Here is a 27,365-nt window from a genome sequence, read left to right as displayed (position 1 = left end):
ACAAGAAGGAAATGAACAGTTTATCAGAAAATTAGTAATTACTTCTACACGTTTTATTAACCTCAGTACCGCGCATAAAATTTTTTAATCGTAAAATATAGCTTATTACTTCACAGATAACTAAATGATTTCATTATTATTTAAACTTGTTAGATAATATAATAGAGATACAAAAAAAATACGCACGTAAAACGCAGAAAGAATAAAATAATCTATACCTACTTACATTTATATAAACATATATACGAGTACTTAGATACTTTATTATATTATGTACAAAATGTTCTGACCAGTGTAGATAGTAATTATGTAAGTATTGAAGGAATTTGTGTTGTGTATATACATATATACAGTAAAGTAGGTGTAAGAAGAGGAATATCAAATTAATTGTGCTTGTGTTAATGTAAACAAATATTTTTATATCGTCGTCAGGTTCTCCACGAGTGCTGTACAAGAAAAAAATAGCCCAATATAAAAATAGACAAATACATAGTAGTTTCCCGTGACAGGGGCAGTAGAGATAGGACAAAGTAGATACGAAGAGTAGAAGTGTGCTATTTGACTTTTTTTCTATCCCATTTTCATCCTACCTGCCGTTCCCCTATTGCAATCGTTACTATTCGCGTACTGTCTCCTGCACATGTCTAGTCTGCATCCATGTAAAGAAAAAACACAAATATTAGTGGCGTGTTCTGTAAGTAAGGTGTTGTGGTTTGTCTGTTCATTGTCTCGGTTTGTTGTTCAAGTTCACTCCCCCGTGGCTCCGTCGTAGCTGAAACCTGAATCCTCTTTGACGAGCATGAATCACTGCATCACGTGATTAAATAAATGAAATATTATTATCGCAATCCGTTAGCACTTAAATGAATTCCTATAGGATACCACCTAATTGATTAAAACGTTTTATTGGATTATTAAATTGTTATGATCTAAGATAATATTGTTAAAAAAAAAAAAGGAAAAGCAATTTGCCGTAAAAGTGTAACGTAGTCACGCAGCAACAATTAGTAAATTCTCTGTAACACGTTTAGTTACTATTATTTTATTTCGCATAAATTAGTACAGATGGCTTCTAAAAAAACCCCAATTTTTTAAGTCTTATCAGTTATATTTTACAACATTTTATTATTTTCAACTTCCGTAAGTTATCGTGTTTAAAAAAAATATTTTTTGGTCCTTTGATTTGCGGTAGATATTAAAAATAATAGGGGACGACTGCTTTTAAAAATGTAGTTTTGTAAAATATTATGGAGATACCTGCTTAAGAAACTTTTTTTTGTGTTACTTATATAAATAGTCATACTCGTATTATTATTATTTCATTCATCATGCAATGCTTGCTCGTACAAAATAAAATTTGTTGACATGTTTCTATGTGTTCAATTGATGTTAACAACTATCATCTCATTAAATACGTGATAACGGTTAGTGATGATTATCATTTAAGCTATGCAATATCATGATTAAGTAATTTTTAATGTTACAGTCCACCTGTTCATTCAAAATGTATCCCGTAACCTTTTCAAGACAGTCGTTTTGTTTTCCAAGGATGTTAGATGATTTCAAACATAACCACAGAAATACCTGTAAAGCAATCATCTTCAAAAGAATCGAAATAAATTTGATGAAAAAGTCATAGTCCGAAAGCCGGGGAAAAAAACTTAAAAGTGTGTTACTTATGAGTCATGAATGACGCAAAAAATATGACTAAATAAATCAAAATTATCTTGATTCCTGTGAATAACACAACAAACATAAAATAGCATATTGTCCAACACCGTATGCCAAATATTTTAAAATAGTGTTAAGTGATGAAAAGGCATATTTTGCCGGCGGCCAAATCCGTTTTCCGGTGCTGGTCATCATTTTGACAACTCGCGGCGTAAAACATTTTTCCGCCGGCAAATCAATCGGTGACATTACCGGCCGTGCCCTTTGTGCAGCGACCGCCTTTTCGCCTCCTGCACATGTCGTACCTGTATTGGAAAAATTAGGTTAATTAAAACTAAAAGAAAACATTATAATATTACAAACACATACTTATGTAAAACATCGCATACAAATATTAATCTAAAACATCACTACATTATATCGAATTACATAGATACAAGTACTGAACAAATAGTTTCACACGATGGCAACATTATAAATGAAAAAAATAAGACAATCTGTCAAAATTTTAATGGCGGTAAATTCGTCGGTTGTGTAAAAGTAAAAGTTTCGGAAATAATTTCAATATTGTGTTACTTTTGCTGGGAAAATAACTACAGTTTGTTCAGGAACAGTAATTTTCACGAATTAAAAGATATTGCTGAAAACCAAAGCCAAAGATTTGTTGCATTTGTTATTACCTACGTGAGTACCATTACTACTTTTTATTTACTATTATTGACTTATTTACATTATGTTTTACTCAATCGCTAAAACAATAATGTATTTTTCTGAATCTTTTACAAATATATGATACAAACGCATTTATTTTGTCTCATTACATGTATGTATTAAACATTTATTTATAATATATTATCAATACCGTCATTATATTAAAATGACGGCTATCAATTACTTACCTATATAGATATTCACAAAGTTTGAAAAGCATATTCTTGAGGGTTTGTTACAGGCATGAACGTTTTTTATGCCTAATTTTAAAACTTAATTATTTTTCGAAATCGAATGTTCTTTTTATTGGATTTATCTATATTTTTTCGCGCAGGGTATTGTTATTTAAAAAAAATAAAAATCGGTAGCTATCGCCATTTTTGTTATTCCTTTGTTTTTTTTTTGTCAAAGGAAATTGATCCTTCAAACCTATGTGCAATGGGATTGTTTTGTTATATTTTTATGCAATGGAAGCATCGCGTGACGCGTGATGCGTAACATAAAAATTGTTAATTTTAGCAACTTTGAACCTGCTCGTAACAGAATATTAGAGATTAAAAATATTCCGAGTCAAGTTCATGGACGAAAAACCGGATTTTTTTACGACACTTGTTATATAAACATTACGTTACGCATCCCATGTATCTGCTAATCAATCTTTTAATTATTATTGAGCTAGGAACATACCTATAGGTATTTGGGTACCATAAAAGCATATAACTTGAGACAGTTATCAACTTCAACTGACTATATCTTTTCATATATTTAATATTACGCTTTCAAATTTTAACGCAAATTTGAGTCTATATTTTTTTATTTAAATCTTAAAGTAGGGCACACATATCATACATATTGTTATGTGTGTTCTAATAATAACATTACAAATATATTTAATTTATAAATTGTTTATCACATATGTCTTGACCATTATTTTAAATTTTGATATGTTTTTTTCTTCATAGATATTTTTTTCCATTTCGTAATACTAATATTTCAGGTCACAGAAGCATACCACATGCGTGGACATATTAATATCCTTAAATTTATTTTTAAAAAAAAATTGTTGTCCCAATTTACCTGCAAATGTTGCAAACATGAGACACAATAAGAAAGTCGTAGTTTCCCATGTAGCATTTTACTGCTTTAACCATCAGACAATAAAAATTAAAAAAATATTCAGTTTCCACAAATAATATTGTAAATATGTCATGTACAATTAGAGAAATTAAATAAAACAAACTTTTAGCTTTAAAAAGCATGATATAATTTAAAACGCCTACGTCATCAAATAAAAAAAAATCCAATCAAAAACAAAATGAAACCTCTTTCGAAAATCGAAAAAAAAAATTAAACTCAAAATTGAGACTGTGTGTAATTTGAGACATGTATAATGATAGAACAATGAACAAACATTAAAATGCATACACCCTCTTCAAAGTCTACACTTTTCTGTAATAAAATAACGACTGTAGTCGTACCAAACTGTAAAATAATTGAGTTTTTCCTAATTATTAACCATAACTATCAGTAGAGATTTGAGACTTAATAATTGAAAGTTATGCACCTAATTTGAGACAAAGTCTCAATTTACCTTCCAAACAAAAAATGCTTTCATTTTTGGGAATTTTTAGTTTCACTCTACCAACCTACGCTGAAAGTGTCAAATATGGCGTTGACTTGTTTACGGAAAAGTGCCTCACGAGATCGCATTATCACTACATTTTTTTGACTAATAATAGAGTTTGGAGGCATATGTAATTCAGAAATATATTTGAATTAAAGATCAATGTCGATTTCTCAATAAAAAATACTACTTTCTTTGCCAAAATTTCCTTTTGACAGCAATTATACGTTCACAAGCAAAAACTTTGGAAAGACACTGCCAGTGCTGCCAGAGTAGCAATGATACCAGATGCAATATGTGCCGCGGAAGTTTCGTCTCAAATTACATTCAAATCTCATGTTGTATTCCTTTACGGTACCTACTATTAGTTTAAACATGGTTTCGAGACGTACCCGTCTCTTTGTCAGGTAATTACAATCTGAAAATACGGATGCTATAAGTAATCGAAGATAAATTCTCCCGAGCGGTAACAAAGATACACTTTCACCTTCGAGTTTGCGGGAGGTACATCGATAGCTATCAAGGGCACCCGCACCCCACGGTATGCTTATCTACGCACTATAAGTAACAAAAATCACGTTCAAGAGATCACTTTTTGCTTCAAGGTGAATCTAAATGAAAATATGAAACTTATTAGATTTATCTTTTTTTTATTGAAAAATGCCATTTTTACGTTTATTTTTCATGAAAAGTTTACAAAAATTGGTTTGCGGAAACTTTACACTATATTGATTGTAACAAATACCATAACAATATAATTTCGGTCCTTTTCACAAAATGGTGTACAAAACAAAAAATAAGATAAGTTATATTTTGTTTTGTAGTCTGGTAATAAAAAGGGTTTATTTTATTATACTATTATAATATTAAATTAAATTTAGATGGCCGGCACTTTCAAAATTAGCCCGAAAATGTATGGAGGCTGAGTGATCTGATTGGCGTTTTCTTTCAAAACATTGCCTTTATTTAATGGTTAATCCAACTACCCGGATTTCAGCATATCTGAATAACGCCTGGCACTCATTATTCCGGATAATAAGAGTTTTACTGTATAAACCTACAAATAGTTTTTTTCAAATTACAACTGTTTTTTAGTAAACTTTAACATATTACTAAAATACTTATCTATTAAAATATTCACGTACAAACAATAAGTACTTTGGCGGACTTATTGGTAAAAGCAACATCTGTACACATTATATGACGAGGAATGTGGGATCCGGCAATGAGTTTTGAAGAAAACAGATCCAAAAAAGAAAGGGCATTAAATTAATCTTTAAAAAAATTAAGAAATGTTAGGCTTCCAAGCAGGGCGAAGGAGCATATGAAGCAAGTGAGGCTGAGCCTCACTAAGAAATCATCGCTATTTACCAATACCTAATATGTATTTTAATTCGCATTATATCAACACATTATGACGACAAAAAACCAGCAACCAATATAATAATGCTCAAAGATGCCTACAAACATGGTCCGTACTGTGTTATTTACTATAGGTACCTACTTAACATTTTCGCATATTATACTAATACATAAAATCTAAGCTTCACTAGAAATTTGGTATCAAAGACTCCACTGCTTCCAAGGATATATACATTTATGATTCATATCATTAATTGTAGTGCTTTCACACTTATAGACAACGCAGACGGTGCATAGTCTATACCCGAGTTGCACAGTTCAAACCCGCGCTGTGCCAGCGGGTGTCCTGACCATATAATATTTTAAGCGTAACTTGAAATTGTGTAACATTCATTATAATGCCAAAGATGATAATTAGTCAATACGATCCGATTAGCCGATTTTACTGTTAAATCTTAAATAACAAAATTTGCATTCAAATCTTACGAGGCTTCGGAAAAAAACGTAAAAATTAAACTTTTCGACAAATTGGTAATATTATGATGTCACAATTTTTTTTACGGGTTACAGGGGTCATCAACCAACGTTTATTATTAAGTTGTATCTACTTGATATCAAATATATTTTATTGTATCATGTAATTAATTTATTGTATCCCTTTATGCTTTCCTTTATTCCTTTTACTTATCCTTATTTCCGCTTTATTTATTTTGTTGTTTAATTTTATTTTTTAATACAGTTTAGTCCGTTATTTTATTGCATTATTAGTTACTTTAATGTTTGTTTATTATGTTAATATGGTAGAATTGGCTCCGCACTATGTAGCGATTTTACTGGAAAAAAATATTTAAAAATATATATACTTTATAGGCTTAGAGTATATACATCTGTATATACTCTAAGTTTATAGGTATACCATATTTAAATTATTATAACGTAGATAAAATATATAAGTATTAAATCAGTGGATACCGAATAAATTCCACAATTTTTATAACAAACTACCTCTGACGCAGCGAGGGATTTTGCATAAGATTAAGTCTTATTGTCATAATCAACCATACTTAACCATTATGTCATTTCTTTTGCCGTTGATTTCATTATTTTATTTTGCATTTTTTCACATACTGTTTACTTTCAATTATTGTTTCATTGCTATTAATATCATGTCATTATATTTACCTGCTATTTTCATAAATAATTAATGTTTCAATTAATGGCACTGTTAACGAAAAGGCGAACTATAAATGAAAATCGAAATTTTATTCAGTTTTGTGAATTGGGAAATATTTGAGAAAGGATCGGAATATGGAATGGATACCTACCTTTAATATGGTCTGAATGTTCTTCAATTTCTGGCACTGGATGACAAAATGAACTATAAAATGAGACAATGTTTTCCACGACGCGCGACGATTCCAACCACTTTTTTTCCGATTTTATGTGAAGTCAAAAATGTTGTTTTGTTTTTGTTCTAAATCCGAATCTTCTAATTTTGAATATCTTCTATCTTGATGTTAGGTAGGTACCATAAGGATGGGTCAAAGGAAGGATGGGAACGAAAGGTAATCGGCCAGGAATAGTATCGATCAATGCTGTTATTTACTCTTAACAGGCACGTAATTTAATATGTTCGCCTTAAGAAAGTTTTATTAATACATTCTTTTTTATTCAATATTCTACATTACCTTTTATACTAAAAATTCCGAGGAGGAATTAAGGCGCGGGCCAGGCGGTTAGAACAAAAAACATACGCCATGCCAAGCGCAATAATGAGTATTCAGTTTGATTACAAAACATGAAAAATAATAACTTAAGAGACGACAAAAAGCACAAACTACAACAAAAAATAGTAATTTCATACTGAGTAAATATTGTTTTATTCAAAATATGAGGCAATGCCTTATGGACCAAATTTTTTGACCCGTGATGCTAAAAGGAAAATTTATGTGAGGAGGGCGATAGAAAAATTACTAAACAGTGGCCTATGGATTGAAATGAGGTGGTGCGCTATGGGCGAAAATAATAAAATATTACTAATAAAGTGATACAACGGCCATTATTTTTTTTTAATGTTTTCTATGAAATCATCATCATTATATCCTTTCCGCACCTAATGGTGTATAAGGCACTGCATTGGTACACTACATTGTATCTTGATCATCTTTGTTACATGTAGGTAAGCTACGTAAGCTTACGCTTCAGGTACCAGTCCGGGGACTATGAAAAACATTCTAGTGTGAAAATACCATTTTTAAATCATTATTCATGTCAACCATGCCGGGAATCGGAACCGAGACCTCTTGGGTGGTAGGCAAATGGCTGCCCAACATCGCGAGGCCGAACTTGAAAACTACAGAAAAATACCGTGTTATACAGTTTCTTACTATGAAAGAAACCCTCAACATTCAATACGAAAAGTCTATTCAAAATATTTAAGGTTCATACAGTAGACACTCTTTATAAAATAAATTCTATTTTACAAATATATAAAAAAGAAAAAATAAAATAATCTGAAATGAATAAGTCACTCAGATACCAACATAATATTAAAATTCCATACAAGTCATGGTCAAAATAGCTTTGTCTTTAAAGGTGTAAAAAATTATAATAATCTTCCCAATTAACTTAAAACTATTAAAAATAGCATATCAATAAATAAATTTAAAGTTAATCGAAAGAAACTTTTTGAACTCGTGTAAAAACAACATTAAATTTTAATTAGTATGAATGTATTATTGCTTTATGTTTTTCTTTATATATCCTATGTTTTACTTTTTCTTTTTCTTTTTCATGTACTCCTATTTAAAATGAAATAAACAACTAAAACAGTGTAGGTCACTCTCCAAGCACAAGAGTTAGTCTCTTTTTTGGAGAGTTACAGTAATAACATTTACTAGATGTGTAAAAGTAGTTATGTTTAGAATTTTACAAAAACATGTACTTTTTATGAATATTATGAACATTTTATTAAGAAAAACGTTTTCTACTAAAATTACCGTATTGTACGGTAAAATACTTGTTTTCCTATAAAATACCAATGGTATAAATCAGGCCTTATAATAAAATATTACCAATCAAGTTATTATACATCCATTTTATTAAGAAAAACGTTTTCTACCAAAACTACCGAAAACTACCATATTCTACCGTATTCTACCGTATTCTACCGTATTCTACCGTATTCTACCGTATTCTACCGTATTCTACCGTATTCTACTATATTCTACCGTATTCTACTGTATTCTACCGTATTCTATTGTAGAATGCAGTAGAATACAGTAGAATACGGAAATCATTCTACGGTAGAATACGTTTCTTACCAATGGTATACTACCGGCCTTACATTTCTACACCTCACACACTGGTCGCTATAACCTGTTCCCCTGACCATTTGACAAATCAAATTCTGTCATATCTCTCGTCCGTAACGTCGAGTAACGAGACATGTAGATTTAAAGTGCCAATTATAAAACCCTCCGACCGTTTTCATTTCACACTCTCGCCGCGACAAAAATACGGCGAAATATGACAATAATGAGGGGTTTTTATGGATTTTATGCACGCGATGCTTGTGTGATTCCGGCTCCTCGGAACGAAGCTGTGAATGAAAATAATAATATTTTTATGTACGAAAATAAACTTTTTACAGTCTGGAATATCCCGCGTTATGTATGAAAAAAGCCATAAAGTTTTATGCCCGTGAATCCGTTTCATTGAAAAAATAAAATAAATGCAACGCACAATGCATTTATATCAATTTTATATTCTTAACTGGATTAAATTACAATCCGCAAATGTATTTATAGCAAATGGTGTGAATATTATCCTTCACGACACCACTGTTTGAACCTGAGGATCTAAAATCAACTCAAACAACAATTATTCTACAAAATTCCTTTTAAAATGAATAATATCGAAAATGGCCACTTCAAACGCCACGTGTCCTATGTGATACATATATAACATGTCAACGGTATCCTATCAAAGAAAAACAGTCCTTCGGAAATAATGTTCGAAATACTAGTTTCCAAATAGAGAACCGCATATCCTCTCCAGTCTTCATATTGCTGGTCTAATTATTATTATTATGAATAACTTATACAGCGCCATTTTCGTAATATAATACCTCAAGGGTGCTTTACAAAGTGATTATATAAGTTTAATTTTAGCTTTTTTCATGGTACTTGTATGGTACTCGTATCTACGCAGGTCTACCAATGAATAAAATGAATCGCCTACGGGCTGTATTAAATGCCGCAGCGCGACTAAATTTTTGGAATCTCTAATTTCAGTCATATCACTCCACTACTTCGGAAATTGCACTGGCTACGTTTTCCACAGAGGGTGGAATACAAACTCTGTTGGTTATGCATAAGTCACTGCACAACTCTGCTCCAGAATATCTAAGGGAACTCTGCATTCCAGATGAACTAGCTGACAGACGTCTTACGCTTAGATCAGCTACATCTACGTCAAAAGGAAAAGTTATTATACCTCTACGCAAACAGCACACTAAATTCGGCGAACGCGCATTTGCGGTCGCAGGCCCTACGGCACGGAATGCTCTCCCAGCAGAAATCCGGAACTGTGAGAGTGAAGTGATGTTTCGGAAGAAACTTGTTCCCACTTGTTCTCTAAATCATTTGAACAAATTCTTAGCATGTGGCGGAAAAGTAATATGAAAAAGTAAATTATTTTTCTTAAATTAAAAAGTTAAAGTTAAAATAAAATTTACATCTTTATATAATTACTTTGTAAAGCGCTCTTGAGGTATTATATTACAAAAATGGTGCTATATAAGTTATCCATAATTATTATTTTTATTATATATTTAATAGTATTTACAATGCAAATTAATATCCATTGGCAATTCTCGACCTAAGAACGGCCCATTGTTTTGCTGCGAACTGTAACTAACTTAATACTCAATAGTCATAGAATGGTTTTTCTACGTTTGGGCTCCTCTATAGTTTAGCGAATTATTACTCCGAGCTACAAACGCATTTATTAATTGACGGGCGGCATCAATATTAGCAAATTTGTTGCAATAATGTTACCTAAAATCACTGTATTTACAGGAGAAAATTCCCACACGTTCGCCGTGGTCAGCCACTCGACATGCGCCGAACGCCAGTTCACAGCCTTGTACTTTGACGCCTGCAGATCCAAGGTTACCTTCGCTCCCAATGGTCCGCAGCAATTAAAACCTCACGAATCAGACCTTTCTCGGGCCACCGCGGCTTCCACCACATTTCCCAGCGGCCCGCGGTTGGCCCGCTAATTTACGACACTCTCCTCCAATATCGCGCGGAAGACAAAACCGGCATTACTAGTTCCGAACACCTGTATTTAGCAGAATAATAATTATGTAACACCTGGTTTTTTCCCCATCGACTAAACTCAAATACTGACTTATTTACTATTTAAAAAAGAGGTATTTATTTGTGCTCTTTTGATTTACCCGTACATTTATTTTTGAAAATGTTTTTTGTATTTTCAAGTACATTTACCCGCGGCTAAGCTCGCATGGTAATGCGAAAGCAAATAATTAGTTTTGTCGTTAAATAAAATGAATTTTCCGAGTGAAATGATATATTTTTTCAGGATAAATCAACTACCGGTCCTCCAACTATCGCTATACGAAAAAGATTAATTCGTAAGTATATGTGTGTATGTACGTGTAAGTATGTGTGTATGTACGTGTATGTGGGTGTGTATGTACGTGTATGTATGTGTATGTGTATTAATGTTTATTTTTTTAAATTTTTTTATTTTGTTTATTAAGAAAAACAACAGCAATACAAAAAAATATACACAACATTATAAAAAAACATAAGAGTGCACACGTCTGTGTGTGTATGTATTTTTATTTATTTAACTTTTTATACATAATTTTATTTGTACATTGGCGGGCTTATAGCCAAATGGCAATTTCTTCCAACCAACCAATAGAAAAAAAGTTTTATTTTTATAATTCAAGTTACAGAACATATTCAATAGAAAAAAAATATTAAAAAGCTAAAGGTGTATAAAAAAAGAAATAAAAGTATTTGTTTATAAATTACCATAAATCAAAACTATTACTCAATGGGAAAAAGGAAAAAAGAGGAAAAAGGAAAGGAGGAAAGATTATGGAAGAGAAAGTATGTATATGGAGATATGTAAATAAACATATATGTTAGTCTGCCTTAGCACGGGTCTTCTCCTACTAGGCATTACTTTATAATATATATTTTAAAATAAAGAAAATAATAAATAAAAATAAATGAAAAAAAAATGTATATATATAAAAATATATTGTGACGATAACATTATCATGTACTTTCGGGGCGAGTAATATAGTATGGAAACTTTCCAGTCCATTAGAATTAAGTTTAATTGAGTATATTCTAAAATTACGACAATTGTGCTGTATAATTCCTAAATAATTTTTTAAAAAATAAAGAAATAAATTAAATTACTTTGTTTTATGAACCAATTATTTATTATCACAACCGACTAGTTTCGGCAACTCACGTTGCTCTCTTCAGGGTTATATAATGACGAAATATATATACGTTACAGAAACAGTGAAAAGTGGGTGTAGATAAGGATAGAGGAGGGGGTAATTGTGTTTAAGGTAGGGTTAGAATTTACAGGAAAAATATTATAAATAGGACTGTGATTTAAATTAAATTCATTATGTATAATATTTAAATTTTGTTTGACGGCGTTTTTGATTTCGAGGATTTCCAAATGATTTAATTTATGAATTTTATTATTAAAATGTCATATTTATATTTCATCTTCCAAATGAAATGAATGGTTATTAGTTAAAATATGTTCAGCTAATTCCGAAAAATTGTTATTATTGAGACATCTCATCTGTTCTTTTATTTATCTATCAAATCCCAAAAGGAACACTCCCACACTACCAGAAGTCAAACTAGAGGATGGGTCATGGGGTCTATCACAAACTCTAAATTCGGGCAAAGAAATTTCAGGTTTCTGGGCCCCAAAATATTCAATATGCTACCCAAAGATTGCAAAACCATGACCCGGATTCAATTTAACAAATTTGTAAAAAAATGGTTACTGGATTTAGGTCGAGGAAAATCGGAAAATTTACCAAAAATAAATTCCTAATAAATTAATATTGTAAAACTGTTTAGTATTTTAACAAGTAGGTAGGAATGTTATTGTTTATTTTTGCATAAAAATGTCTGCCTTAAAACAGGTTGTACCTAGTTAGGCAGACTAGACATGATCCAGAGAAATCTATTACCTAAGTGTTTATATAGTAGATAAAGTTATTGTTATTTTTGTTAATAAACTTTGATTATTATTATTATTATTATTTTAATTTTAAATTACCGCGATGTTTTTCCTATATAAAATGCTCTACAATTGTGGCCATTTAGTTTGTATTTTTTTTGTTTTTTTATTTTTAATAACATAAACGGCAAATCTGCATTTTACAAACATTTATAATATTAACATATTTGGCTTAATATATATATATATTTTTTTAAAACATGAATTTCGTTATACCCAAGATTTATAAAAAAAAAAACTAAAAAGTATGGAAGATTTATATTAATAAAATTAACCTTAAAATTATACAGCATTTTCAGTAGAAAGTTTAAATAATAAAACATTCTACAGTAAAACAACGAGAAAATCATAAGTACTGTATCACACAACTAGGCAAAGTGAAATGCTTGAATAAATAAACATAATTATAATTACCATTCACCATCTTTGAAAAAGTTCAAAAGGTTTGTTCTATAGGAACAATACCCTACACTAAATATATCAGATACGTGGGAATAACTATTGCCGAGTTCATGAAGTCTATTTAATACGGCATTAAAAGTATACACTGTCCGTAAATTGTTGCTACAAAACGGTGGCACCTGTCTAGCCATTCTAGTATTCCCCTGATTCTTCTAATTTGTTTGTTTTATCCTTAGTGTTTTGAATTAAATTTAAAATTTTCAAATAAATATAACAATGAACTACAAAGCTAGTGCTAAAACATCCAAAATAAAAAAAATAATCATGATTGATGATATTTGTGCAGATATAATATATGTTACATTATTTATTAAAAATTTTACCGAGTCGCAGTCATTGTACGTTGTTAAACAGATCATCGAAATAAACTGGATTTACTTTACCAATGCAGTGTCCTCTGTACAAAGGTTTGATGATGATGATAAAAAAATAATAAAAAACATTTTCTGGCGTAAAGTAAATCGGTGAATCATATCCCCAACGAACGTAGTTTGCTCCAGTAAACGTAGGCTCCTTTAATAATTTCTCAAAGAGGTTCTCAGTCCCTGTTGGAATATATGTCCTGTGAAAATAAATTATCAATGATTATTTGCCGATGTCAATGACTGGGCAAACCTAGAAAGTAATAATTAAACTATAAAATATGCCTAATAATTATTTATGTTTATGCTTCTTTGACCTCTGGTATAGAGGACAGTGGACAATGTAGACATGCTAGCTTTATGTCATAGTAATGAAAATTAATGCTTTTTTTTATTTCGCTAGCGTGCTAATTAAATATGTGAAACCAGCGCGGAACGTTAGTGCTTGGCCATAGTGGCGAGCGTTCTGCGGCGCACGCGGTGAACTCAAACATATTTTTAATGTTATTTACAAAAAGAAAACAGCCATTGTAGCAACAAAAAAACAACATTTACAAATAAACCAAAATTACAGGCCAATAATAGTTTTCAATATATAAGTGAATACAGCTCAAGTCGGCCTCGTAATGTTTTGGTCAGCGCGTTTGCCTACCATGCAAGAGGTCTCGGGTTCGATTCCCCATATGGTTGATATGAAATTTTTATTTTAAAGGGTGTTTTCACACTAGAAAATTGCAAAGTCCCTCGACTAGTACCTGAAGCGTAAGACTAATCATCTTACCTTCATGTAACAAAATAAATATCAAGATACGCTGCGATAGGTGTACCAATTCAGTGCCCTATGCGCCATTAGGTGCGGAAAGGGAATAATGAAGTAAATACAATGCAAAAAAAAAAATAGAAAAAAGCGTACCGGTAAAAAGCCACTCCGTATTGTGGTAACAAATGTAGTGTCCATGGAGACGAACGCATCAACCACTACAAAATGAGGATGGACATTTTTTATTCAAGATTTTTACTTAAGAGCTGCTATAGAGTTCTTCATCTGCCCGGACACTTTCGTCATACGTATCCACTAGTATTGGGTGTTAACATAAGTTATGTCCTTTTTTTCCAAATTAAGAGTACAAGAAGACAACAAAATAAAAGTTAAAACAAATTAGTCATTAATGTATTCTCCTTTATTATTTTATAAGAAATTAGTAAATAATTCATAATTTGTTACCAAATACTGGGCTTCATTTTCAGAATTTCCAAACCCTTTAAAAAAACCACTACATTGAAAACTTTATACACTTTTGTACGCAGTAACTTGGAGTTTGCATCCGTTGTTCCACACAACGGATACAAACTCCAAGTTACGGCTCCACGCCCTCAGTACATAACAAACATAGAAAGGATTGAAAATGTTCAGCGAATTTTTTTAAATACCCAGATTATAAAAACAATAAAACGCTTTGTACTTACAGCCAATCTGCCAAACAAAATGGATTTTTTACCCTTAAAAATAGACGCGCTGTATCTGAATTATGCTATTTACATAAATTATTAAATAATGAAGTAGACTCTTTTAACCTACTCTCCAAAATTAATCTTAACGTCCCCTTTCACGTGATAAAAAATAAGTATTTAATTTCACCTGCCAGTCTGTAGCACTAATTATGCACATCACTCTTTTCTCTATCGTTCTTGCTCTAACTATAATGCTTTTTTTTTCCATTTATTGATATGTTTAACATGCCCCTTAATTTATTAAAAAAAAATTAAGACTCAATCTTTTTGGCTGCGATACGCTCCCACTTGCTCTTTAATGATGCTCACACTTACACACACCTGAACACTTACTCCCACACAAACACACCTCTACACTTACTCTCCTACAAATACACAGAAACACACCCTTTTGTTGTACCACCATTTAATATGTATGATTTTTATTTAGAAACTTTGCTGTCTGTCTTTAAACTGTATCTTTTTTATGTTACTATATCATTGTCGACTGTTTGTTCCTGTAAAATAAAAAGCATCTTCACCGTACACCGCGCAAATATCGCGAGTAACTTTGGCTGCTTTATCCCTTCGATTGAATGATAATAGAAGGTGTTGAAAATGGTCACGTTCAGTTTCTTGACATTCGTTTTGAAGGCTTGTAATAAAATAAAGTAACGTATGTATCGTAAAAGTAAACACAACATCTTGTTGAGCAGAAAATTTTCTTTCGAATGACGTAACCTTTACCATTTTGTTTTATTTTTGGTGCTTATTTATTTTATTTTTTTTAATCGGACACAACTTACGTTAACACTAAATATTTCATTATTTATTTTAGCAACTTCAATTGACATCTGCTTTTAATATATATATCATTATCAATTCACAATGCTTATTCGCATTTAATTATATACCGCGGTAATAAAATAAAAGTATAGGCAGGTAAGCTCTGCTCTGCGTGAGGTGGCGGTGCATTAGGTACCTGCCTGACCATCGCACAGGTGTTCGGGTGACGTCACCCTCGGACAGGTCAATTCCCGAATCAATATTGCCAAATTTATTACGCTGTTTATACTAAAAAAGATGCTATCTTTGACATTAGACACAGCTGGTTCATTGAGAGAAATCCTTTAATTAATATGTCAAAGAATAATTAATTAATAAGTCAAATAAAACTATTTATATCACTGTATCTTCCGACAAAAAATAGTTTGTGTCCGGGCAGATGAAGAATACGATTATTTGCAAGAAATAGAACGAGGATACTGGAAAAGTGTTTTCGACTCGATGACTACTCTCAGGTAAAATCCTGTGAAATGAAATCGAGTGGAGATAAGTGCTGGGAGGGTCAACATGAAATATCTGTTTATAGGGTGATTTTAAAGTGAAAAATTTCACTGCCCCTATTGTAAAACTGATCATCTTACGTTCCTGTAACATTCTCAAGATACGTTGCATTTATTTTACTATTTATGTGACTTAAGCACCATCAAACCATCAATGAAAGCACTCGCTCCACCTATACGAAATCCGTTTTTAAGATCAAGGGTCTTCCTATCCGTTTTGCTCATAGTAAAAAAAAAAAGTGACATACTTATCCCCAACTCTATGAGGCCAAGAGCCAAGAGCTTTTATCATATATTCCCGATACATAATCAGGTAATGGTTTGATGATCCTCTGGTAGTTAAATTAAGATGAAACGATTACTGTTTTTTTATAGAAACGTATTCTCGTATTTTCTCCTTGGTTTCGGGTACTTGAGCCATGATTTTAGACAGCTGAAGATAACTTTGTTAACTTGCCGTTTGAATAAAGGCCCAGGGCTGGTATTCGAAACGCTCTCGTGACGGTATTATCTCGTGTATTTACATACAAAATACACGAGAAAAACTGTTTTCTCGTGCCGCGAGAGTTGTTCAGAATAGCACTCCAGGGCCCCGATTACAATGGGAAGTTAACAGAGTTATCTTCGACTGAAAGAAAAATCGACATTTGTGTACGAAAATGAGTATATTTGCATGAAAATTTAAAATGTCTTTATCGGCAACCTATAATTAAACACGATTTGAAGATAAAAATGTATGCATATTCTGCTTTTCATACAGAAAACTTAATTTTACTTTGTAGATAAAATTGAAGATAAATGGTAACTTGCCATTGTAATCGGGGCCCAGGGCCCATATAGGAAGATAACAGTTATATTAAATTATTTAAAAAACAAAATCGAATTTTCTTAACGAAAATGTGTATATTTGTGTAAAAAAAAGTATCTTCACCAGAAAACCTGTAATTAAGAAGAAACGCGGTCTGACTTTTCTTTACACAATCGTATTTCCGTATTTTCTTACTGGTTTATGGTACTAGAGTATTTTTTTTTTACACTACAGATCTTTACCATTGGCGTGTACCTATTTTTTTTTTTTTAGTTAATTGTTTCTTAAGGGAACTAGAACCTTCCAAAAACCCCTAAAATCGCCTAGTTTTATCTGTCGTCTTCGGACGTACAGTATACAAATATGATAATATTTTTTAAAAATGCGAAAGTTACCGACACAGAAAATTTTATTTTAATATTCTTTCTTAAAAAAAGGTCAGTTTTGGGGTGCGAAAATCGGCAATAAGAAACCTTGATTTTGTCGATTTTAGGTGGGCATAAACAGTCCAACGTGCAGATATCTTTTTGTATAGTATCGGGAGGCATCTGCGACAGAGTGACATAAAAACTACAGTAAAACTCCATCCATCCGGATTGCCTAATATCAAAATCGTAAATAAAAAATAAAGAAGATGTTTTGACTTAATTTAATGGTTAATCCAACTATCCGGATGTCTGCATATCCGGGTAACGCCTGACAGACATTGATCCGGAAAATTACAGTTTGACTGTACGTTCAAATACCTACATATTATACCTACATTATACCATACATACGTTAATATCCCAACAGTTTAGATAAATTTAAAGAAATTCAATTGCAGAAAAATCCATTTTGAAATAAAAACCTTGTATATTATAAGCTAGGTTAATAATAAAGCAACTTCTTTATAATTTTTTTTTTTTTTTAAATACCTATATTCATAAATTAATGAAGAAGCAGACCCGTGAAAAATAACTATTGTAAAAAAATATATGCTTAGAAAAAAAGCTTTGTATGCATAAGCAAAGCAATAAATAACAACAAGAGGAAAATAATAAAAATAAAATACCTTTTCTTCAAAACCCCCTTCGCTTCATGGTAAAGATTTTTAGTTTATTTTTGTTTCAAATTTCCTAAAAAAATACAAGATTCTGTATTAATATATCTAGAATATGTCCATATACTTCTTATTTTCTCAAAATGAACGGTTTGGGTAGTGGGAATAAATTGCCTGAAGGTAGTTTTTCCTCCCTTATCTATATGTATATATATAATTCCTCTGTACGTGTGATGTCACTGAAGTGTAGCTTAACCGATTTACGTGCCGTTTTCAGAGAAATATAGATCTTTGCGCTGTGCGTGTTCGTAGATATTGAAATCTTCAATCTTATATTTAAAAAAAGAAGTAAAGAGCATGAGTGTTTTATTCATCGATCTACCAGGGTTGCATTCGAGGAGAATGCATTTACAAAAAATGGAACGATGTTGTTTTTTTGTGTATAAAAATAGTTTGTTTTTGAATGTTTACAAACAACATTTGTTTTTTGTGGATCTCAATCAGATTCTTTTCTTAAATTCCTTATAATTTCGACACATTTATTTATTTTTACCGGATTTCTGATAAAACTAAAATAATATTAAATTCAATACATTTTTAAAAATCGTATTCCCACATAAGAACACCCCTTTGTTGGTGAGAAGACCGGAGTTTGACGTTTGCAAAAAGAATGCCATATTTGAAAAAATATTTATTTTATGTTTTGGAATTCAACCATAAACAAGTACCTAGGTACTAGGTACCTACTTATCAAATAAAAGTCTTTTTCCAAGCTAAAAGCAAGCAAATCAACGTTTGGTCAGGACAACGTCCTTCAAGTCCGCTTGTATGTATATAAAATGTAACATAAATAAATAAAATGCCTGCCCTATCACCAAATAGATGTTGTAAAGACATGACAGGTCACCGAAGAGTTCATGAAAGAGGTGCATTTGGACATAATCAAACATTGTTGAATTACTACCTGGTAAAAGAAGAAGTATAAAAATTGGAAAATTGTTTCCAGGCGTTGCCTAGTAGGTGATTTGGTTCAGCCGGATGAATCTCACCCACGTGATAAAGGTTTCAGCTCTTTCACTTCACAAAAGTCAACAGATGGAAGAGTTGAGGAAATGTGGATGTTCAAACATGGGCAGAATGGTGAATGTTACACAGTGTGTAAAGTGGCCACTTAAACCAGCCAATGACAGGTCATAAGCCCTGTAAATGCCTAGACTTCCAATTTTCTTCTCGAAAACTTTTTCCCTCTCTGTTGAAATAAATCTAAATATGAACAACTCCCTAGGGAGGAAATCCAGCCAGTCTGCAAGCATTTGGACATAATCAAACATTGTTGAATTACTACCTGGTAAAAGAAGAAGTATAAAAATTGGAAAATTGTTTCCAGGCGTTGCCTAGTAGGTGATTTGGTTCAGCCGGATGAATCTCACCCACGTGATAAAGGTTTCAGCTCTTTCACTTCACAAAAGTCAACAGATGGAAGAGTTGAGGAAATGTGGATGTTCAAACATGGGCAGAATGGTGAATGTTACACAGTGTGTAAAGTGGCCACTTAAACCAGCCAATGACAGATCATAAGCCCTGTAAATGCCTAGACTTCCAATTTTCTTCTCGAAAACTTTTTCCCTCTCTGTTGAAATAAATCTAAAAGAGGTGAAACCTATTTATATTGCTCTTTGATGACTATTAGCATGTTATCAAGAAGGGAATCGGACACCGGAAATGAATGTTGAGTATTTTGATAGTAAAATACTGTACAACACTTTGATGAAACCAATTCTGACATATGCCTCCGAAACCTGGGTCGCGATAAAGAATATTTAGGGAACCATTGCGGATTTCGAAAGGCAGCCCTGTGAGAGAAAACAACCCATGGCGTTGTCGCTACAAAAGGGAGCTAAATGAAATCTACGGAGCGCCCAATGTAATTAAAACTCCATCAAGGTAGGATGCTCGAGGTGGGCTGGTCATATAATTAGAATGGAAGACAACCCCATAAGACGCCTAACTCTCTTTGTGTCACAAGGAAGACGACCGGGAAGCTCCAAAATGCGATGAATAGACTGCAAGTGAGAAAGTGAAGAGGAAAGGCAGCAGACCAGCAAGAGTGAAGGAGACTCCTGGATTCAGCCAAGATCCCAGGGCTGTCGAGCTTATGATGATGATGACAATTATAACGATTCAAGTTTAATATCCTGCTCTATTAATCATCTGAAAAAACAAAGCGAACCCTTTTTTTTAATTTTACAACCTAATGCTAATGATTTGGGAAAATGTATGCATAATACTTGACAGGATTTTAAATCTCAGGCGGCAGAGTGGTCATTTAACGACATCTGTTTATCGATGCCTCGGGACAAAAATAACGCACCGTAAAAATTACGATTCAAGAAAAAATACCGACAAAAGAAAAAGTAACGATCCGTTAAATAGCATCGTTAACAGAACTTATGAGATGCACAAAGTTATCATCAAAGCAAAATATTTTTTAAGCTATACAATTTTACGGACGCAGCAAACTCCGGTAACAGCTGTCACCAAGCGGAGGCGATACGGTTGGCTGGGCCATTTACTGCGGGTGCCTCCTTAACCACACTTGCCTACTTTACAAGGCACCGGGTTCTCGACGTCCTGGACGTCCGCTGCTGACTGCTCGTCGGCAGTCCGTGCCATAACTACAGGACGTGAACCTAACCTGGGCGGAAGCGCTTGATCTGGCAGCTGATAGAGATGCCTGGCGGCTCTTTGTGGACACCACATACTACAACTGGCAGCGGACATGGAATGATGATAAAAAATTTGCAATATTGTAATATTTTGACCAATTTGAATAATCTGACATAAAGTAGCAAAATCGGTTCAGCTTTGAGGTGCGGAAAACGGGACAGCGAAATGTCGATTTTGTCTATTCTAACAAAAGGTCTGACATGCAGTTGTCTTTTTCGCACAGTGTCGGGAGGCATCTGCAAGACAGTGACAGGAAAACGATTTTCGAATACCTATTTATCAAAATTTTCTGTCCCTACAATTTATGCAAACCGAAACACAAAAAAAATAATGATTACGTACATATCTTATTTGGACTTAATACAATAATTGATACCAAACTTTCGATTGTGGTAATTTAATCCATATACGAGTATGTACTAAAATCTAGCAATAGCAAAGCATTGCCGGGTTTAATTCGTTATAAATAAAAATGTATTTTTGTAGAAAACTTAAAATGACATAAAATTGTTAAATAATGTGTCAATATTTTTAATTACATTTTCTCAAAATAATATGAAATTGAAATTTAAATAAAAAATTATTCAACAATGTTTGATTATGTCCAAATGTTTGCAGACTGGCTGGATTTCCTCCCTAGGGAGTTGTGCATATTTAAATTTATTTTAACAGAGAGGGAAAATATTTTTGAGAAGGGAATATGGAAGTCTAGGCATTTACAGTCATACGCCTTGTAAATGTCTAGACTTCCATATTCCCCTCTCAAAAATGTTTTCCCTCTCTGTTAAAAAAAAAAACATGATTTTCGTTGTTAAAATTTACCCAAATATTTCAAATTTAGGGGGCCATTTTAACGAGTTGTAAACAACTTACTATTAGAAAATGAAAATAAAGTTGGAGTAGAGTGTCGAACCTCGAACCTCTGATCCATGAGTCCGCGAAACTGGCCACGGGACCACAAGCCGATTCTAGTATGTGGTAGATAAAATACGAAAAAAGAATGAGATATTTTGGTTATTTTGTAGATACCTCGTCTTGCACCCGGGCTCACGTAGAAACCGGATTTTGGTGGAATTGACATAAAATTTCTGAGAAAATCGAAATCGTCACGTAAGTTAAGCAATAATAATAATTATTGCGCGGTTTATTTTTTCATTTGTGTAAATAAATACCGGCCCGTTCCCACGTCCGAGCGCCCTATCACCTGGCCCGCGCTGGTGTTCTGTGCTCAGTGCGAATGTCGACCGCCGACCGCCGACCGCCGACCGCCAGCCGCGAACGAGAGAAAATACCGATTAAATTTTCTTTATTATTTATTTCTCTTATATAGGTGCGAATCCTGGCACCTTACCAAAGCCCAAAACACGAAACTTCTGAGTTTTAAGAAAAAGTATCTTTATCTTTGCGTTATTTATTTATTTAATTAACATAAACGGCAAATCTGCCTTTTACAAAAATTTATAATACTAAGAAATTTAGCTTATTTTTTTTTTCTTTTTTAAAAACATAAATGTCCTTTTATCAAAGATTTATAAAAAAAAATTAAACCTAAAAGTTATACAACATATTCAGTAGAAAGTTAAATCAATTTAAAAATAATCTTGAAAAAACAAATTAAATAATAAAATATTTTAAAGTAATATAACAAGAAAATCGTAAAGTACTGTTTCATACAGCCGGGCAAAGGTAACAAAAACTTGTATTTATTATGAAATGTATAAATAAATATAAATACAATTACCATTCACCATCTTTGAAAAAGTTTAAAAGGTTTGTTCTATAGGATCAATACCCTATACTAAATATATCCGATACGTGGGAATAACTATTTCCGAGTTCATGAAGTCTGTTCAATACGGCATTACAAGTATACACTGTCCGTGAATTGTTACTACAAAACGGTGGCACCTGTCTAGTCATTCTTCCAGGCACCCTGAAGTTGATGAGAGATAACAGTTCAGGGCAATCCCATATTAAATTTACAATTTTTAATAAATTTAAATGGTCTATAATTTTTCTTCTATCGTTAAGTTTTAACAAATTTAATGTTTTTAGTAAAAAGTCGTAATTTAAAAAATCATCAAAAATTAAAATTTTGGACTATTCAAGATAATATATTATATTGTTATATTGTATTTAAAAAAACTGAAAACGACCTAAACATGGTACAAAAATTGTAAGACTAAAATTATTATGCTTTCAATCATTCGAAAACAAAATGAATAACATTTAAAATTAATAATGAAACTATATATAATCCGAACATATCCTTAACTATTTACAGGTGTAATTAGTTAATCAATTAACAATCAGATTCCAAATATTATAAGTCGTTAGACAGAGTAGATTCACCATATTTAGGTATTTAAGTAGATAAAAAATCTAAATGGAATAATCAAATCGAACATATTAAGAATAAACTAAAAAAATAGATTTGCGTTATAAAACAATACAAAATATATTCAGATTAAAAGAACTTAAATAAACATGTTTTGCAGTTTGACAATCAGTTTTGGAATATGGTACAATTGGATGGGAATGTGTGAGTGACATATTAGTCAAACAACTTATTATTGCACAAAAAGCTTTAACAAAAAAATATCATGAAAGTCCCTGTCAGAACGAACTCCCTCGACATATACGAAAAACTTTATGTTATAAAACAAATTTATCCTAAATTTTTACTAATGTATGCATACAACAATTATTCAATTCCTCCCATGACACCAAACACAACTAGTAAAGTTTCTAGACATTTCACCCCGATGCTGCAAAAGCTATCGAAATAATATATTGTTTTTTTTGTTGTTGAATAATTGAACAAAAAATATAAATATTTCGATGCGTTTGTCAATAAGCTTTCATAATTAATCGATAGGCGACCGCCGACCGCAACCGCCGCGCCGCGCCGACCGCCGACCGCGGCGCTGGGTCGAGCGTTCGTCACTCGGGAGAGATAGGACGGGTTTTCTCTTTGTTTACTAGGTGTTTTATGACCACCTTTATGAGAGAAGTGCTAAAGTCACATTCGCGTATTTTACACCACACTAAGATTTAGCATCGCGATGTTGGTAACGCCTTTATATTATAAATTATGAAATCAAACTACGCAATGAAATCCAATATCATCTCCTTTATTCGCACGTAAACACTTTTCAAGAGAGTAGAAAGTATTGAAAAATCACAAATTCGCACCCTCAGAAGTCCACCGTTATAAGTCAAAATTTGACTGATTATGAATGCGAGTTAAATCACATTTTTTTTCTAAATTTGTTGCAACGTTTGGTGAGTGTTTTACAGTGTTTAATGGTGGCTACTTCAACCCTCTCTTTTTAAGTAATTTTTTTCTGCCGAATTTTGTAATTTTTCTGTCCATAAATGTTAACTTAAGGTTTGGTATAACACATACATAGAATTCACTGAATCACTTATGAACGTCAATGAATTACAACCATGTAATACAATTCAACAATTAGTTAATTAAACTCAACAAACGAATTCATTCAAATCAACAACATTATTAAAATCAACAAACACGAATCTAATGCCAAGCTGTCATGTCCTGCAAATATTATTCGATTCTATAGCAGCTCTTTTAAAACAGCCTGTGCTCGAAAAAATCTTTAATTTTTTTTGTTGGTAAAGCCTGAATTTCAAGTGTTGTAGAATCGTATGCAGTTTGAGGCAAAATAATTATATTTTTTTTTGCAGTAATGGGCACAACTAGCATATCTTTAATGAGTTTTTTAATGTAAACTTCTGTTAAATAAATCAAAAATCATCTCATAAATAAAAAAACTGCAAACAGTAAGTCATAAGCCCTGTAAATGACTGAGTTCCCATTTTTTCTTCTCAAGAGTTTATTTACATCTTTTGCAAAGTGGTGCTTCAATAATACAACGCGTATTTTTACGATTCTTGGTACAATCATCGTAAGTTCAAAGGAATTGTCACTTACTCACAAAAACATGGATATTCCTTGCACACTGGTGGGATTTTACGTCCGTTATTTCAAAGCCGGTTACTTTGAAATCACTAAAGAATATAATAAATAAATATACCACTTGAGTCACAAATAAAAATATTGTATATTCGCTTTTAAAGGTGATTTTATAAATTTCTTAATTTTTTGGTTCCTAAATGCGTCTTCTATTTATCAAAAAGGCGTATTTTAGAATTTGTTAATTTTTGAGAAGACTTTTTAAGAACTTGCTTGGAAAATTTTCGCCCCTAACAATAAAAAATTAAAAAAATCTTACTGTATTTTGCTTGTTTTTCAACATAACTTTAAGACAGTATGATGCACATTTATTCCATAAATATAACTAGGGATGTTTACTAACTGAGATGGATATGTTCTCATCATTACTATGTGATGTTAATGACCTTATCTCCCTTAGTAGATTCATCGCTTTTTTATGTATATTTATTCTGCTTGTGTAAGAAAAGGTTTTAGGCGTATATATTGTCGTTGTATATTTAGTTATAAAGGTGCTAAACTTGCTTTGTTTCTTTGTTGTTCTCAATATGTGTTATTTTCTAAATGTTAACTAACTAACTAACCATCACGCCATTTCCCCAGAGGGGTAGGCAGAGAGGATAGAACGCCACACCACTCTGTCCTGGCACACTTCCTTTGCTTCCTTCACATTCATACATCTTCTCATGCACGCACGTCGATTATTCCGACTTTTCACATGACCACTTTCAAGAATTTGTTGTACTTGATCATGCCATGTCTTTCTCGGCCTTCCTCGACTTCTACAACCAGACACATTCGCATCATAAATCTTTTTAGCCGTTCTTTCATCATTCATTCGCTCCACATGACCGAACCATCGCAAAAGACCTTTCTTAATTTTGTCGATAATGCTTAACTCAGCCTTGCATTCTGCTCTAATTTCGACATTAGGGCACCTATCATACATTGTTTTTCCGCACATTCGCCTGAGGGATCGCATTTCAACAGCATTCAGTCTACTTTCGTCCCTTTTTTCCAACTCCATGCTTCGCTTCCATACATTAGGGTTGGTACCAGAACTCCATTATGAACTGCTAATTTAGCCTCTTGCGATAGACACTTATTTGCTACGACAGACTTTAAGGCACCATTAACTCTGTTACCGGCACTAACCCTCCTTTCAATATCCTTGTCCATATTTCCATCTCTAGTAAACATACTACCCAGATATACAAATTCTTCGACCTGTTTCAAACTATCTCCATTTACTACAATCTTACATTCAGTCATAGTTACATTTCTAAATGTTAATATTATTTATGTCCCAAATTGAGTTGTTATAACTCCTGGGAATGTAATTCAATGTATTATACTTGTAATATATTTTGTGTTATATGATTTATAAATAAAAAAAAAGATTAGACAATGTTATGTCAAAGTACTAGTAATTCTGTTAGGTTAATATTTTTTAACAAAAACAACATTTTCTAAGAACATTGCGTAGTTACGTCGTTGGAAATATTTTCGACACGATTCTGATAATCGTAAAAAAATTAAGAATGATTTATTGTGTAAATGATTAATGACTTCCTTAAACTTTGTTTTTTTTTCAATTATAATAACGTCAACTCAAAACCTCAAAATAATAAAGTTAATAAAGCAAATTAGCATGGGATAGATCGACGTCTTATCAAGTTGATTATGTTTTCAAATGAATTTTATTTTACTGCCATGGTTTGTCTATGTTACATAGTTAAGCGTTATTTTTGTTCAGTTCCTTGTACATATGTTTCTTCATGTAACCGTTGTAATTGGCTTAGGCTGAACAGATAATAAATAAACATTTGTAAGGTAATATCGTCGCTATACTTACTAATAAAACCCTATAAATAAATGTCAAATTTTCACAAAACAAGTTATAAATCATTTGAAAAATACAGTTACATGGCATTTTTTGATCTTTATCAACCTGATAAAATTCTGTAAATTCTACGAGGCTTAATTTCAAAGACCAGATATTTTTTTCCGAAAATTCGTCCATTAAATCTGATTCTACTTTTTTGGAACAAAGGCAACAATATTGTGTAGCATTAGGTGTAAAATAAAACACGTTTATTGGATGTAATTCTACAAAAAAAAATGTGTGATGCGTTTTGCCTTGTTAGGACATTATCAAACTATAACTTAGATATCTACAAAGTTTCCTTATATATAAACAATACTTGCTACTTAATGGTATTTTATTTATTTATTTATACTTTTACAATTTTGTAATTTTTTTAAATGGGGTGTCCCGTGCCGAGGGAAAAATTTTACAATAATTATGATGAAACAGGTTTATAGATGCATAATGGCGCTAATAGTTTATGGGGGTATTTGATAAGTATTGAGTATTTTAATATAGACCAAGAAAAGTAACGCAATTAAAAATCCATTAGGATATTTTCAAAACAAAAATTCTTACTATTATTTATGTATATA

The 27,365-nt window shown here is 32.1% G+C and overlaps 2 protein-coding genes and 1 long non-coding RNA gene across 4 annotated transcripts in view; 2 read left to right on the top strand and 1 right to left on the bottom strand.

Annotated features, from left to right (window-relative positions):
• Positions 1-27,365, bottom strand: part of sona (sol narae metalloprotease) — a gene marked incomplete at its 5' end in the record, with an annotated part of 148,005 nt that overhangs the window by 28,303 nt on the left and 92,337 nt on the right. The window contains one exon of the mRNA XM_088241346.1: positions 1,924-1,976. Within this exon, the coding sequence (XP_088097472.1) occupies positions 1,924-1,976 (53 nt within the window). The remainder of the gene's footprint in view (positions 1-1,923; positions 1,977-27,365) is intronic.
• Positions 2,159-27,365, top strand: part of LOC148271475 (homologous-pairing protein 2 homolog) — a 39,527-nt gene continuing 14,320 nt past the window's right edge. For both annotated transcript variants that reach the window (XM_088241349.1, XM_088241348.1), the window contains exon 1: positions 2,159-2,355. The gene's annotated coding sequence lies outside the window, so the exon portion shown is untranslated. The remainder of the gene's footprint in view (positions 2,356-27,365) is intronic.
• On the top strand, positions 15,773-17,517 carry LOC148271476 (uncharacterized). Its single transcript, XR_015825084.1, has 2 exons — positions 15,773-17,124; positions 17,187-17,517. It is a non-coding gene; the product is annotated as an uncharacterized LOC148271476 (long non-coding RNA).

Source organism: Micrasema longulum, unplaced genomic scaffold (genome assembly GCF_059751315.1).
Source record: "Micrasema longulum isolate JH-2025_06_02 unplaced genomic scaffold, ASM5975131v1 h1tg002850l, whole genome shotgun sequence".
Lineage (NCBI taxonomy): Eukaryota > Metazoa > Arthropoda > Insecta > Trichoptera > Brachycentridae > Micrasema > Micrasema longulum.
Note: the sequence above shows the minus strand (reverse complement) of the source record. Positions and strands in the feature narration are given on the sequence as shown.